The sequence below is a fragment of the Dromaius novaehollandiae genome, chromosome 5, assembly GCF_036370855.1.
Source record: "Dromaius novaehollandiae isolate bDroNov1 chromosome 5, bDroNov1.hap1, whole genome shotgun sequence".
NCBI lineage: Eukaryota > Metazoa > Chordata > Aves > Casuariiformes > Dromaiidae > Dromaius > Dromaius novaehollandiae.
In genome coordinates this window covers 45,639,215-45,656,655 of record NC_088102.1, presented here as the reverse complement: position 1 = coordinate 45,656,655, position 17,441 = coordinate 45,639,215, and the positions used below count along the sequence as shown (strand labels likewise).

The 17,441-nt window shown below is 40.4% G+C and overlaps 1 protein-coding gene across 14 annotated transcripts in view; it reads right to left on the bottom strand.

The window, feature by feature from the left end:
- MADD (MAP kinase activating death domain) overlaps positions 1 to 17,441 on the bottom strand; it is a 73,710-nt gene that overhangs the window by 52,126 nt on the left and 4,143 nt on the right. For 13 of the 14 annotated variants that reach the window (XM_064512699.1, XM_064512702.1, XM_064512700.1 and 10 more), the window contains exons 2-5: positions 6,989 to 7,181; positions 3,692 to 4,306; positions 637 to 940; positions 166 to 297 (exon numbers count right to left, since the gene is read on the bottom strand). In XM_064512699.1, the coding sequence (XP_064368769.1) occupies positions 166 to 297; positions 637 to 940; positions 3,692 to 4,306; positions 6,989 to 7,050 (1,113 nt within the window). In that variant the 5' untranslated portion in view covers positions 7,051 to 7,181. Of the gene's footprint in view, positions 1 to 165; positions 298 to 636; positions 941 to 3,691; positions 4,307 to 6,988; positions 7,182 to 17,441 lie in introns of those variants that run through there. The other variant, XM_064512707.1, reaches the window with a different exon arrangement.

Genomic DNA, 17,441 nt, shown 5'->3' with positions numbered 1-17,441 from the left:
TTTAAATAGCTACTGGTACTCAGAAAACAGTCTCTGCCAGGCAGTCTTTGCTACAGTCCTCGAGAAAATGGTGGGGGAGGAAATAAGAACTACTCCTATATACAGTCAGTTTCAGACATCACAGAAACATCTTTTGCAAAAGACTAATGAAGGAAAAATATGTACCTGTTCTGCAGAGGCCATGCAGGTAGGAAGGAGTGGGATCACTGGAAACATATACTCTAACGGGTAGATCATAGCCACAAAGGCCATCACAGACATCGAGAGCGCATTATAATCTCGGGACTGCAATACAACCTGCAACCACAGAAACTCACAACAGCACAGAAGTACCCATTTCCTTCTGATACTCCCCCAGGGTATCCAAAGATCACACCCTATAGGCCTCTGATTTGACTGCTGTGAGACTGGATGACCCTCTATTAGTCTGCCTGAAAACAAACTACGGATGCTTTTTAGAGTGACAGTAAAACCTTTCCAAAGGGGAACTTCAGACAGAGCTAATCCTTGCTCCCCAGGCAAAATGATTCCAGAGATTGCAAGGGACAGCTGTTCTAAACATCTAGCCTACCTGGTTTTGGACAGAACAGAACTTCCCACATACCTGCAGGCAAAGATCAACTCTTCCCTTCCTACCTTGTGCTCCAGGAGGATGCAGGTCAGCACCTGCAGACAGGCATCCACTCCCAACAACTCCAAAGGCAGATGTAATGGGAAGTCCACTAAGGTGAAGCGGGATGGATCAGGAAGAGCAAAGGTCAAAGCTGGTTGCAACTCGTGCGGCAAAACTTCCACATCCACCCGCTTCTGACCAGCCACAGGCATTGGTGAACGGAGCAGACGGTATATCCAGGCCTCAATCTCCCGCAAGTCATGTAGCAATGCACTGGACTTTTCTTCCACCAGCAGTGAGCCTGTGAAAATCCGCCACATGGTATCCCTGCAAAGGGAGAACAACAGGATTAATAGTCTGACAGCTCCATTTGACAGCCACTCTACAAGACTCTTCCAGAAAAAGGGCAGATGCCCCAAGTATTAAAAGATGCACCTAACAAACATTTGGCCACAAAACAGAAAGGAAGGCTGGGATTTAATTTACTGAAACAACCACTGTGGAGAAATGTAAATCTTTCTGTAGTAGAAATAAATGGGTTTGTCATCTTTGTCTGAAAGTTAATTCATTCACTCAAGTGGTTCAGTAACGTCTAGATCTCTGAAAACACTTGCCTTTCAGTGCCCTGGTGCTTGAAATTCAGCATGTGGCTTGGATAGTTTATCTAGTCCAGAACTACAGAAGCCTAATTGTGTCGATTCCAGTAGTCCTTCAGAATTTTACAAAAATAAGAAATAACCTGATATAATGAAAAAACACTTCACTAAGTTCTCTCAGATGTTTTGGCATGATAAAATACTCTTTCACATCCTATCCTAAATTGTATTGCATCATTCTTCTAAGCTGTTAAGTAGCTGAATAACATATAGCAGAAGTGGCTGCGTTTCAGCAAGACTTCATTTCTGAAAGTTGTCTGGAAAGCATTTAGGTATCTTAGGTAAATAAGCAACAATTTTTTCATGCCTAAAGCCAGCAATTTGCAAACTTGTAGCTCACAGATAGGCTGGCCATAAAACATGTACAGCATTGCTCAGGGCCTCAGGAGATTCAAACCTTGAAATTGAGACTGACAAGAACAAAATGGATTGTCCATTTCAGCCCTTAATGTTGTAGCACAGTGCAAGAGATGGCTGGGAGTCTGCTCTAGCCACTCTGCAAAAACTTCAGCCTGGTGAACATCTTCAGCTACTGCAATAGATCCCTTAGAATGGTATGGCTCAAATTAGAAGTTCCATTTACGGTTCTCTTCTCTCATTCACACACACACACACACACACACACACACGAGCACACGCATGAACAAGAAAGCACGTGCATGCAAACGTGAGAGAAGAAAAACAGAAGAGGATGACATTGGAGGCCTCAGAGAAGAAGAACAATCAGAATAATCTGGAGAGGTCAAAACACAAAACGATTTGAGGTTATTCTGTTTACGTGACATTCTTCTTAGGAACTGCAACACTTCTCATCCTCCACTCTTTCTTCAGTCACTTGCAATATGTAGGACATTAGGCTGTTAACAGGCAGGCTCAACCTTTTGCAACAGGTAAGGATTCAGTTTCAGCTCTATTCTGCCATCATTGCAAAACCATTCTACTTTTCCAGGTAATGGCTTGCAAGCCACACAGTAATTCAAACCTGCTGCCTTAATCATCTCAGTGTTGTATGCTCAGCATTCCTCCTGTTGCCCTCCCCATCTGTCACTCAGTTGTTTATAACTCTAGATGATTTCCAACAACAGTAAATTTTTCAAATACCACATGCCATTCAAACAACACCAGAATACATTAGCACCCCTTTCTAAACTCAGATCTGAGAGAAGAGTTGAAGAAAATTGTGAAGTTTAGCTTTTTTCTGTCTCAATAATAATCAGACTATGCCAAGTGACAAAATAAGTTCCTTTAATAAATATTCCCATTAAAAATATATAAGTTTTGCTCTGACAGAATCATTCTTTCCCAACAGTCAGTGGATTCAGGTGACAAATCTGTTGATGCAAAAGTCAAAGCCCAGAACACTCTCCTAAAACTATTCCAGGACAGCAACCTGACTTGTAGGTATTGCTCTGCAGACAAGGTCAGCCTTCCTTTTCCACCCAAGGGGTAATGAGCTTCTAGAGCCAAAAATGGCAGATGTGTCATTTCTTAGCCTTTGACATGTTTAATCTGAAATGTACCAAGCTACAGGATTTACATTATGAGCTCACAACCTCATCACTCTCTCTATTAAGATATTTTCCCTCCTTCCCCCAGTGATTCATTTTGCATTTTCTCTTTTTAGTTAACATATTGGAAAGGAACAATATCTTCCCAGAATGTAGGTACCAGGCACACTAAAACAGAGATATGTCTATGACAGATACACATAAAGACATTGTTCCCTGCATACCCTACAGTGCAACAGCTTTTATTCCATATTGAGTATCATAATAGCAGGTACATAAGATGACACTGCAAGTTCCTGTTTAATTTGCTGTTGTCACTCCCCAGTCCCATAGGCTTCCTAGACAACTCTTTAGTTTTCTACTTCTCCTCTTCTTCCCTCCAAATATTGTACTTTGATCTCTTTCACCTGTTCCTGCTTCTCTAGTCTTTTCTCTCCCACGCTGAAGTTCAGATCGTTTTTCATAAGCTCATTAAGCGCACTTTCACCATTTCCCTCTTGCCCCAAGTGGAAATGCTCCCTGTTATTTCTCAAGTGTTTCTAATTTGCCAGAGGATCGGTCTTGACATGCACTGCCATGGAGCTCATATAGCAAAGCAGCAATCACAGTATCAGTGCTTAGCTTCAGAAAAGATCATGTTCAGTCAGTTACTAGCAGGATAGTGCCTCCATAGGCATATATAAAAAACTAAAATCATACCAGCTTACAGAACCAGAGAGAGAAGCCCTACAAAAATCACCACAAAAGTTTCCCTTTTTTACTGTATATATTTCTGGGTTAAAACAGAAATATGTCAGCAATCAACCACGAGCCCCTTCTGCAACCAAACCTAGAGCAATGATTAGCCACACAGAAAATTGCATCCCTGGAAACAAACTGTGCAGCGGAAGAAGTTTTCTTCCCCCTTAACATACCTCTGCACTCCACGAGGAATCCCCAGCTTCTTGCCCAACAGTCTCTCACTACAGCAGTCCACAAGTCTCTTGAGAGTGTACAGACACTCACGGAAAGTGGAAAAGAAGGGATAATGACTGAGGATACACAGAGAAGTCAAGGTGCTGTTCCGAGAGCGATGGCTGCCTTTGGCCAGACGTTTACTGCGTGATGTTCGATTCACATCTGGGGTAGACTCTGTACTTGGAGCCTGCAGTGAGGAACCACTCTCTGAACTCTCAGTGCTGGCCTCCTCTTGGGGGACAGATGCGTCACCAGGTTTGGGGATTTTCTGACTGTCCCGAGCCCTGTGTCCCCCCGTGCCTTCTCCTTTCTCCTTGGGTACTCGCTTCTGGAAAGAGCGGTAAAAGTTGACACAGATTCCATAGCGAATGACACCTGTATCCTTGTCTGTGAGTGTGAAGACGAAGGAAGTGTCATCACGAAAGCTCATACGCTTTTGCCGCACGCTCAGGCATCCTTCTGGCTGGCAAAAGAACACAACATCAGGCGGCAGAGGAAAGTCCACATGGTCTTCTAGAGGGTAACGCCGCAGCAGCTCAGGCGTCTGAGCAACACTATCACTACTTGGCTGCCTACAAAAAGCAAACAAATAAAAAACACACATGGATGATTAATGCCAAGAAAAATCTTTGGTGTCTCCCTATTAACACATTAGGGGCCTATGGACTCAGCTTCATCTTTGGTTCTCCTCACGTCCTGCACCCAGAGAAAGTACAGCTTCTCAGTTATTAGCCACACTGTCAAAGACAGAAAGGCAAGCAGGTACAGGGCCACAATGATTGCAGAAAGGTTAAAATAATAATAATAAAATAAAAGGTCTACATGATTATCAAGGCCCTACAAGGAGCTACTCTGTTCAAATCGGACCAAGAAAAGGAATTTCAGGAGCACTGCATTCTCAGGGAAATATCCCCTTGTGATATTTCCCTGAATTTAATTTCCAAAAAGAACTTAACTGCATGGCTCTCTGGGTAATACTTGGGTAGGAAAGACCAGAAAAACAATCAACTCTTTCATAACTTAAGGACAAGATGAAAATAAGTGAGAAAAATCCTACATCAGTTCCTAATCAGAAAAAACAAGAATTTACTATGAAAGACTCAAATAAGTGGTGGCATGATGTGGTGTGGTGTTATGGTGGAATGGGAGATAATATTCTAGACCTTACCATCGTCCCGTAGAACATTATTTCATTGCTCTTATGATAAGAAGCACTATTCACTACCAACAACACGCAAACCTATGCCCTCCTGTTCCATCCATCCCACATGACCTGTCAATTACGGTAACCTGTAAAGAGGACGTATTGGAGAAGTTCAGAAACCCATAAGGGAAGAGTCCAAAAGTGATTTATCATGTCATCCTTCCAGGCAAATAAAAAGGGCCCCAGCTGGAGAGTAAAACTCCATGACAGCCAAGCAATCGACCCAGCAATTTTTGCTGGCTACACAAAAGGAAGCAGCTGTGATAGAAGTATAATGAGGATAACACAATATTCTTAATTGAGCAGAAATACACTATAACCACAAGCTAAAGAGTGCAGAGAAATTAAGAATGCTAATGCTTTTCCAGTAAGAAAGGGAGGTGAGGAGGGAGAGAGAAAGCAAGCACAAAGAAAACCAGCAAAAATAAGAATAAAGCTGCCTTTAGTCAGATGAAGTTAACTGAGTAAGCAACCCCAGCATTCAGGAAAAGCACTTTCATTTATTTGATGAAACACATTACAACCTTTTTGGTTTTGGTAGCCCTAAATGACACTGATAAAATTCTGGCCTTCATTAAGTTAGAAACAGACTAACAAATTCAGCGGACCCAAAACATCATCTTGTAAAATTGTCATTAAAAAGTTCTACAAACTGTAGATATGCATGTTTGTGTTTGCTTTCTAAGTAGGATTCGAAGGATAAGTTATACTACAAAAGCCAAGTAGCAATATGCAGACCTATTTATTAAAGCAGTGCCCAATTTTTGTCCTACAAATCACCAATGGAACATCTACATTGGAATGTAGGAACATTGTCCTACAATCACCAATGGTGAAGAAAGGCAATATTGTTTATTTCTAATTTTCACTGAAAGAACAGACTTTAGTTTCTCTCAAGGTATTAACTGTTTTCCTATTATCCCTTTTCCATGGAAGTTAGTGAATAATTGCCTGAGGGGTATTATGAGATAGATCCACACAGTCAAGGAAGAGAAATATGTCCCCAACATGACCTCTCTTTGCTTTGATCCATTGGCCATAAAGTGTGAACTCACAGCATTTTTTAAAGTAATTAAGATCTAGTAAACATGATACTAAATGGGATGTAGGAGACATAGGAGAGTGATGGTAGAGCCAGGCAACATCATACAAGACATTTTCTAACCTTGATACTTCAGATTTGCCCATTTCAAATTACAAGTGACACTTACCCTTCTTCTGTTAACTGAAAAGTGCTAGTAACAAACCAAAACAAAAAACCTCAAGCAGGAATAGAATATTTTTATTTTACAGAAGAATAATCTCTGTTGTAAACAGTTCCACCTATTGTAAACTTTCCCCCAAAATACAGCTCTTTAATAAATGGAAAGTAAACATGCTTTAGTAAAAATATATATATAAAAAAATTAGTAACAAACTTTATACTGCCTGAACGGTAAGAAAAAAAATTCATTTCATATATGCTTTGAGTAAATAAGCCTTCAAAAAGATTGAATCAAATACATCCATAAACATTTTACTTGGTGACGGTTAATAAGACTTTTTTTAAAAAGCATTCATGTCATTCCATATAAGGATAAATGAGTATTAGAAGGAGAACCAGCCAAGGAAGGCAAGTTTCAGGTTTTTAACTGGATTTACAGACTACATTTCAAAAGTTAGAAGAGTAGCTCAAACTAATATTTTACTTGCAAGTGACTTTCAGTATTTTCAGTTTGTGGATCTGCCTGTCCTGATGTCAGCAGAAGCAAAGACTCTTAAGAAGTTCAGACACATAGTTTCTATATGACTCTGTGGCAGCCTATCCTCAGCCACCTTTTGAAGCCTGCCAAAAAGGGTCCTGAAGAGCAAGAGTTAGAAACCTTTGCCTTCACTCGTATCTTTCAAAACATGCCTTAGGCCAAGCACATGCCCCCATTATGGTAGCATTCTGCATACGTTCCAGACAGCACTTCCTCAGCACCAAGCAAGACCTCATAGAGGGATGCTAGGCTATTTGTCCTCACTCCATTGCCCAAGCAAAAACATAGCTGAGAATCTTTTACATTACCTGGCTCCAATGATCACAAGGTAGTCAAGTAACCGAGGGCAGATTTTCTTTTTCTGCACCATTGTCCTTTTCCCTCCTCCCTATGTCATCTCAGTGAATTCCTGTTCATCGATCCAGCAGTCAGTTATTCAGTCAGTCATGATCAACTGCCTTGGGGAACAAAATCTGCTTGGAAATGGTTGTGAAGTTCAACCTATGTTCAAGAAAAGCAAGAGCATCAAAGGAATGATCAGGAATACCAAATGCATATAAACATAACTTCAAGATCTCAATTACATCCCCCCAAAGCCTCAGCGATCTGTATGGCCCTCTACAGATTGCTCTCTCTCTCCAAGAGCAAGAACCCACAAGCTGGTACTTAGTTCCACTTTGCCTTTTTTGAATTATTCATACTAACAAACATGCTCAACCAGGCCTAACTCCACACTGGTGCATTCTCAACCAGCAGAGATATCAGAATGAGCATCTCTCATGAACATGCTTGGGAAACAAATCTACAAAGGCCTGGCTCTCAGATAGCAACAAAAGGCTATTTATGGTCACAAGCTGCATTACAGTATGAGCTGCTAATGGGAAGACAGGAAATAAACATTAAATGTCAGGTTACCCTCAGTACTGGCTGATACTTCACTTAAGGTGGAAATAGCAGCTGCTCTCCAGAGGCTATGCACACGTAACAAAAAGCAAAACCATGCTTAGAACAAAAAGGTAAAGATGCTTAACTCAAAACACACACTAAATACAAAGATGAAGGAAAAACTGAATAAGGCATTTTCTCTCAGGTGCGACAGTAAACACAAAAGAATAAAAAGGAACTTAGCATGGTTTTGCTGTTGGGTTGTTTTTGTTTTAAGGGAACTGGTTGTGAAAACACACAAGAGCAGAGACCTGAAAAACCACAGGAAAAGTACAAGATGATGACAAGAAATATCCAGAGACAAAGAGAGAGAAGCGTATCACTGGCAAGAAGTTACTCCTAAGAGGGCTTGAGGCAGAAGTACTGGCTAGGCAAAACTCTAGGATTCCTACAATGCTTGGGAAAGCAGGCTTAATAGCTCATCCTTTACAAATAAACAGGAGTGAAGAAAAAAACGCAACCCATCTCTCTGAATTTTACCTGCCTGATAAATGGAATCTCTCAAGAAGGGGTAATATCAAAAGAAGTCCGATTACATATAATGCATTTTACCCTCCCAGTTCTGGATGGGACCCAAGACAAGAGCGATCTCTGCTGTCCAGTCCCAAATTCACCCCTCACCACTTTTTCTGTGGGGATATAAAACACCATACTACAGTTTGCAATAGCAAAAGTGCTTCTTATAGATGATACGAAGTTGCCTTAACTTACTTTATTCCGTTGCATTTATCTTGTCTATCTTCTCTTCCTCCACCATTTGTTATCTGATACCCATGCCCCTCCACTGCAGCTACTTTCTCAGCTCACTTTATCAAAAAAAAAATCTTCTTGGCACAATTCATATTTTATTGCAGCATTACTATTTGTCAATCACTATGCTTAATAGACATTCAGAATTCAGTCACTGTAAAATTGCACTGTCCAATGCCACCTTTCATACTTCTCTGAACACATGAAATTGAGACGGTATTTTAATCTGAAAAAGTAAGGCTACATATTACAATATTCCCTATGTACATTTGAATACAATCTAAAAGCATAGCTGAGACACAAATTGAACCAGAAGTCAACTGAGCAGCCCACTGAAAACATTATCAAAATATGTTTTATATTAAAAAAAGAACTGATTGCTTTTGGGGCCATATTATTAATGAGGTTTTTGTTTCATATCACATTTACCTCCTAAGACTATCACAGAATTATAAGAATCACTACAATACTAAAATCTTTCGATTCTGCAACACAAAGTTTAGATTTTATTTGTATAAAGTATAGTAGTTTTACTAGCAACTCACAAGTCTCAGAAAAATTAGGTAATCTTCTTGATATTTCTCTCATTACTTCACAACCAAAAGCTAGTTAAGGTACTGTAACTACCAGTATCTTTCAACCATGTTCAAAGCCTAGCACCATACTTGCTTCTTCCCAGCCCTGTGATATATATTTACTTCTTATTCAAGGTACAGAATTGGGGAAGTTCATTCATTAGCCCTCCAAAAAGCAGTAAGAACTCCTCAAAAATGTATGTATAGACTTATTTACCAAAAACGAAAATTGTACTAGTCAGTAAATATTAATTATAGAATAACAAATTCAAAAGAAAGCTTAAATTGTTTCCCTCTTCCCCCCCAACATTTTGTAAGGCATCATGGCACAGTTCTAGCAGATCCTTAATTATAAGAGGTGCAGGTCCCTAATTAACAGCAGTATTTTTTATGAATTGCCTTCTCCGAGCAAGAGAAGACAGACACAGGAGGCAGAGCTCCTGTTTGTTCACTCTAAAGCCACTGTTGAAAGCATTGTAGAATCAGTCCTGCAATAGCTCTTGATCCAAAATATATATTCTGCAGATATCTTGGTGTAGATGGAGTTGAGAAGAACAAGGTGAAACTGGAAGGATCAAGTGGATCTTTCTTCAGTTTAAAGAACTCTGTTTTCTTTCCAAATAGCTTCACTGAGAATACTTTCAAAGAACTCACTGTTCAGTTACAGATAGGTGCATAGGAACAAGATACCATGAGGTAACCTAGACGTATGAATTTCAGAAACTTCTGCTACTCAATGGTAACCAAGTGTATGTTCTTACTCTACAACAGAAACTAGGTTACTCCTTGGTGAAGGTGGAGTAAACTAAGCTTCATTTACCATGGAGTAAAGACATACGCAATGGCTACAGAGTACCTGAGAGGCTACAAGACCACAACCTTAGTTTATCCCTCAGTAACTTGTCCATACCCTGTGATATTTCTTTTGTTCTTTGGTCCACAGAACCTCTCTTATAACAGCAGTTCATTTCATAATCTTCTCTACAGTTCTGCAAAGGAATTAAAGGGGTATGAAATATGAAGGCCTCCACCAAAAATATAAAAAGTTCAAAAGAGAAGCCAAGCAGAACAGTTCAAGGAACATATACACGGCTTCCAACATCTCAGGAATGGTTGGAGCTATGTCCTAGTGATGCCATAGATCAAACTAAGTTTCTGTCAGTTTCCTAAAGCAGCTGAGCACTTTCCAGGAAACATCCCTAATTTATGTTGCAAGACAGGAAGACCAGACTAAGGTAGATATTCTGCACTGGCCTTCAGAGTCTCCTTTCCTTGATTACTCATACTCCTAATAGAGCCACAGCTATAATCAGACACAAGAGGACAGAGGCTCCCTTTTGAAAGACAAAGTTTTGTCACACTGGAGTAAGGGGTACGAATATTAGAACCAAGTTTGATTTTCTTGCCTTCTCCAATTCAATCTCTTGCTTTTTCAGAGACCTAACATTTAAAAGTGATGATAGTACTTAAGAGCATTAGATCAATATTTGCTGGAACCCACCTTCCTCCTTCCGGTTGGAATCAGACACCACGGTTTCATTATCTGTATGGGCCAACACAGGCATCACAGTCCTGCCTCTCTCTCTTTCCCCATCTGCCAAATCTTGCTCTTAGGCCAGTGCCATTCCCTCCTTTGTGCTGGTATAAGTGCTTGTGCAGCTACACAGTGAACCAGATTGGGGAACTGATATGGATTAAAACTAACATCCTTCTTTCCCCTACCCACCCTGCTTGTGTTTTTACCACCTAATTTCTCTAACTTGGTTCATCAAGTGGCCACACAAATGCTTATGCAGGCATAGAGTAGAGGTAGGAACTAGTAGGTAAGGGTATCTGGAATATTTGTTTCAACCTAACATGGTTACAGAATTACAAGACGAGAGCTTGCTTCTCTCCAGGCAATGATGTAAGAAAGTAATTTCTTTCTCGAAGAGCTTTGGTATTCTTCCTCTAACTCCTATATTTTACAAACTAACTACAATGGAATGGAAAGAAAACAATAAAGATGAGACACCCAAGAGATCTATCTGGATCTCTCTCCCATTTCTCTTCTTTGGTGTTGCCACTTAGACCTGAATTGAGAGAGAATCTTGGCTCTGAGAGGGTACAGGTTTTTACACTGATGGTCCGTTCTTTCTCTCAAGCTGCTCTAAAATCTCGGTTGCTGTTTCTGAAGCGGTCTTCTTGAATTGTTTGCTCTGTGCAAACATCTTGGATCAAGCCCTCTGAAGGCTGATTGTCACACAGTGCTTAAGAAATTTCCTATAACTTCAACTCAAGGAAGGGATAAAACTAAAGCAGCTGAAGGCCACCAAAAAAAACAAAACAAAACAAAAAAAAACTTAGCCATATTGCACAAAGGAAAGTGAAGCACACCTGCTGATGGAGAACAGGATGGAAAAACTGGTACTTCGCATCTACTGGAGCAGCCATCAGCAACACTTCAGCGCTAGTGGAAACTGGCACAGCAGCACTGCCACAAAGGTGAAGCACAGTCCCATGGCAGATCAGTAACTCAAGTTAGGAAGTGTCCAAAACACAACACTTAAACTACTGGCACAACTCTACATTTGAAAATTCCTAAAATACACAGGTTCTAGGTTGCAGAATAATTTCCTAAAGAACAATCTGCACAGTATTCTGCAACTTTAAGCTATTCCCAGATGTGAGAGTTTATGTAAACACGCAAGTACAGCAAGAAAAAGTGCACACACGCACACACCATAGGACAGATAGGGAAGCATGAAAGAACTGCAGAAAGCTCTTCCTCAGTTCAGGGCCATCTGCATCAGACCGATACCCCAGCATTAATGCTCTGAGATATATTAATAGTACAGCGTCCCTGTCTCATCTATCCCATGGAGTCTTCAGCCTTTTTAATAGTGTTTCTGCTTTCTAGCCGTGAAGCTAGAGGAAAAATGTCATTCAGTCAAAGAATAATTAGAACATAAGCTGTTAACACTGCTTAGCTCACTCACAGTCTTCTTCCTCATACAGAAGCCTCCAGCTGTGACACACCAGTCTTACTACCATACAGTTGAGTGTAAGTATGTAAATAACTCATCCATTTGAATGAATGATATGAAGACCTCAAAAGATTATTTTCCAACAGGTAGCTGCTAAGCCCTGCCTTCCTAGTACTTGTTCCCTAGATTAGGTTGATAACCAAAATGACGTCTCTCCTTCCATTATCTCCAGCTTTTATCTGATATAAGGACTGTATTACACATTCACCAGTGTATGGATACCTTCAAATTATGAACTGCAGTCAGTCAATTCAATTTAGTAACTGAATGAGTGAAGAGCATACAGTGGGACCTTAATCTTTCCTAAGGGAAACAGAGGAAACTCTGAAGGAGACATCAAGAATTACTGGGTAGAACTCTCATGAATTCTGGCTTACTGAAATCTTGTCTTGCTAAAGATCAGATTTTTCAACCATGACTAACAAGAACTAAATTTTCAGTTTTAAAACATTGCTGGAACATCTTCAGTTTCTATTTATACAAACCAAGATGACAGCTGGTACTCAGTTCAGACCTATAGCCAATACACCTGTCCTTAGCACCTTGTTTGCTATGAACTCAAGATATTCCGTATCATTCAGATTACACTGCAAGCTGAAACAAACACAAACAGGGCCAAGAGTTTCAATGCTCACTTTTCAGTTCACTTATGCTTCCTTTTCTCACGTTACACACCTCAACTACACCAAGACAGGTATCTGCTACGCTATTAGCCATAGCTGCAAGTCCCTCAGGACCAGCCAGACTCACCTGTATGAACCTCATTAACTCACTGTGGAACTGGCATCAACAGCATTTGAAGCACAACGTGAACTATTCATGATAATTTTGACCTGTCTTTAGACATTTTAATAATCTTTAAGGGAACTTTATTGCTGAAGTTTTGGTTACTTCTACTTCTGAGCTTGTCTCAAGTGATTCTGTGCACTTCCAGCAATTATCCCTACCACGTGTTTAGCACATACTATTTTTGTTTGTACTAAGCTTTTTTTTAAAGAAGCAGACAAGCAGCTCCCATCTCGCATGAGTGATTTTATACTTTCTCTGCTTAACAGCTATGTTAACATTAAATGCTGTTAGCAGTTTTAAACTCGGAAGTGTATGACATCCTAGGAACCCCTCTGTGATGTTTCTTCCTTATCTATACTATACTGTGGTTCTTGTACTATGCTCTAGTGGCTCTGCTAATGCAAGGGACACACATGACAGCACAGATGAGTTGAGAATATGCCCCCCTTCAGAGCTTGATGGAAGGATTTGACAGATCATGGAACAATTTCTAAAGTCAGAGCTGGACAGACTTGCTATACTGGTGCAGCTGCTTTATTTGTATCTCACCATCTACCTTGGCAAGACAGTAGTGCATGCCAATGCTGTGACTCCTAAAAAGATACTAGCACTTTGACACAGGTGGGAAAGAGATAGTTTCAAAGCATTGCAAGCATGCCTCAGACAATGGCATATTTATTTAGTATGGTTAGTCTATAATACAGGTGTGGTTCTGTGAAATGCCTAGGCATGGTTCCAAGCATAAGAAGCAGTCAAGCAGAGGACAGTACTGCAGACAGATTCTAAAAGCATCCTTCTTAGAGCACAGGCATCAGTAAGTCAGGAAGAATTCCTCATAGATAAGGGAGCAGATACATCCCAACGATTTGCACCTTCCATATATCCATAAAGCTTGAGAGAAACAACACACTAACTTAAAGAAAATTAGAGAATAAAGTGTGAAACAGTTCTTGGTAATACAAAAAGCAGTCCTTGGAAACCCTTCTGAAGAATATAAAAGCCCCGAAGATTTCTTCCTTTCCTAACACAGAAAGAAACAATCTTTTTGCCTTCTGAAAAACAGTACTGTGACAATCAAACGTCTTTGGCAACTACATCACTTTTCCAAAGCAAAATGGAGGTAGCTTGCACAGGGATGCTAATGTATAGACTTAACACAACCAGAATTAGCTCACAAACAAAAGGATCGTGCAACACAGACAGGAACCTTCTTAAAGCATCACAGGACTGAAGCTAGACTGATTCAGGTTCTCAGTTGCTATAGGAACGGATTTCATTTGCCTTATCACATACTGGTCCTACATTTGCTCCCTTCTCTTCCCCTCCTTCAGCCGAATGCTTGGGCAAAACAGCCCCAGTACATGCAAGACCACGCAGCCACCATGAATATGCACAGGCTGTAAAAACAGAGCCACGGGTAATCTGATTCAGATCAATCTCCATAGCAACGCGATCTTTCGTCCCTAGATCTTAGCTTGCAGGAGCTATTTATAGAGCAGCTGCAGCGCTCCGCCTCCTCCACTCCACCACCAGAGCACCCAGCACTGCCCACACTACAAACAAGCTTCACCCAGGCACAAGAACTGCTTGGAGGCAGCACTGAAACATAGCCCTTCTGGCACCTGCATGCCCCTGGGCTACATGACAGCTCAGCAACATATATTAAAAGTATCTCAGTAAGTAATGTTTTCCATATCCATGAATGCTATAAATATCAACAACAACTTATGATAACTAAAAGCTGAGCACCAACTGCAGCTGACAAAATCCAGTTATCCAGGTACACGCAGGACGCTTTCACAGGCATCTACTATAGCTGATCCTTTATTCTCGTGCAAAGAGGATATGCAAAGTGTATTAACACAAACATGTTAACAGGAACTTTCAGAAAGAAGAAAATGCAAAGGAATAGTCCAAAGAACTTGTCCTAGAGAAACACAGCTGTATCCATGGGTAGATATTTGAAAAATCACACAGCTGAGACCTTTGCCCACTAATCATTTAAAAAAAGGTTTTGAATTAGCTATGAAAGACAAGAATGTGAGAGAATGCTACAGGAATATACATGAATATTGTTATCCATTTTATTCTACTATATTCTTGGGAAAGAATATCAGAACTAAAAGCATACTGTTCTCCTACACTAATTTATGTTACTCTAGTTGTTAATAAAAAGGAGAGACGGTTTTTAGCCTCAGCCCCATCTTCACTTTAAAGACTTGAATTCAGGTTAAAGACCTTATTCTCCTCTTCTACTTTTTTGCCTAAAAAAAAAACCTCTCTCAAAAATCCTCTCTGCAGCTCCTTATAATGCAGGACATGCAGAACATGACTAGCCATCTTCTCATAGATAGAGGGTTTGTATGATGGAATTTATCAACCCTGCCAGCTCTCCTGCACTGCAGGATCCAAATTTAAATTCATCTTCTGTTGAAAATAATCTCCAGAGATTTGCAACCGAGAACAACAAAATAGGAGCTTCGGCTCCCTGCCTTTCACTTTTTTTCCCAAGTCTGTCCTTTCCCTCCCCCCCAACACTTTGTACTGTATCACCATCACAAATACAAGAAGGGCCTTCTCCTCTCTCTCTCTACCTCATCAGCTTTTCATTGATCCTCAGATTGCCAGTAGCATCTGCTCATATACTTTGCAAGGAAAATAATAATAATAATATATGTAACAGAACATCTCTGAACTGAATTAGTTTGACCTTCCGCAACCACTACGGCATTAAACTCTCAATTACAACAGGACCATTCTTTTCCAAGTGGAATTGCTTTCCACGTGAGTTTTGAGCTGAGAAATTTCATCACTGCTTTTGAAAGCAGTCCAGACACTAGCACCCAAGAGATGCCTTCCCTTTTCAGCCCTCTATCTAGTTCTCTATTGGACAAGTAGGGCAGAGTTACCATAATACGAGCACCAGTGGGTTTTTCCAAAAACTAAATGCTGCAAATGTATAGCCATTAAAAATTAACATGAAAATAACAAAGCATATGACATTTAAATTGAGAGAACTGCTGGATGCAACTGCTAAATTATTCAGTGTCTCTCTGTTGTCATTGCTCAGAATAATGAAGACTAGAGAACTAAAGTGTTTGGAATAACCTGGTTATTCCAGAATCTCATGTCTTTTCTGCCTCCTCTTGGAAATACTTAGTCTCCCCAGATGTGCCACCTACCTTACTATTCCTTCCATCTTCATGCCTTCCCCTTCTTTTCATAAAGATTGGGGAAGATCAGAACTCCCTACTCCCAGACTGATCCTATTATTAATTCTCATGACAAATCACAGTACCAGCTGGTCAAACCTGAAAGCAAACAGAGAGAAGAGACTACCCTTTCCTTACTAGAACTACAATATGTGGGAAGCTCATGTCTGACAGACTCACTCACACATAAACATTGGCGGAAGTGCAGAAGGGATAGGAATCACCTCAAGCAACTCTTACAGCCAGTAAGTGGCAGAACAAGGGGTTCTGAGAGGTCCTTCTAGACAAAAATAGTTGCCACAACAAAGGAAGAAGGGAAAATGACACCTGCTAGATCTGACTTTTGAGGAGGGAGAAATGAAACAGTCTAGAAGAAAGAACAAAAATTTCTGTACAGTTCAGTTTAACCACCATCAAGAGGAAACAGATACAGACGCTACAGCAGAGTGACTCAATGTTCTTGCGTGAAGTAGTTTCAGTGAATACCAGTCTAGATTCCCAATCACCTTCATCACAGAAAGCACTCCTCTCCTCCCATTACCTGAGGAGATGCAAGCAGGAAAAGGAGGCAGCACTTCCCATCTCATCCCCCAAGAGCCTTCTAGAGCAGGTAAAAATATACCCTGACAAGTAGAGATGCAGGGAAGCTGGCACCAAAGCTAGCATACATGTAAGAGAATCAGACATCTGATACTGAAAGTAGGAAATTCAGTTACAATGAAAAGGGCAGCAGGATACCACCACGACGCTGAACTCGCTGACATGACAAAGAAAAGAAACAATTTCAGAGAAAAGGCTACTCTTGCCATAAAACAACACACAGTTTCTGAAGATCAGCATATAAATTACAGTCAATCCAGAAATCATTGTCCTATGTGTAAAACAAGGCTGATTTCCCAATTCTCACACATACCATTTAGAAAAAATGTTCAGAAATTAAATTATAAACAAAATGGAGGGATCGTGACAAACATTATGGCATAGGTCAAAGGCAACATGATGACTCTTAGGACTGCCCAGCTGCAAAATACTGAAGGCTGTAGAAGAAATGTAAAACCAAGAAACTTTGTTCCTTGCAGCTACACTGATGCCATATTTCTCATACCCACCTGGAAACACAATGGACTCTTAACTGCAATTGCTGAGAACACAGTGAAAGAATTGTCTCTGAATGGGTAATTTAGGCATATGCAGGCAGCACTTCTCACTTTTAAATCACTACAAGAGTAATGCTAGCAGATTGGGAAAGGTAGCAATCACTATAAGTAAACAGGACATCACAATTCAGTGATTGCTGGATGCCAAAACACACAGCTACCCAACTTGGGAGTTCTTGGGTGTAAAGAAATTTTAGAGCTTCTGGCAGTATGTTGGTCATTTCCTCAGAGTTTTGTTGGGTTTGGGTTTCAGTTACTTATTCTAGTCCCAAAAGACAAATCAGGAACATGTTTCTTAACTATAAAC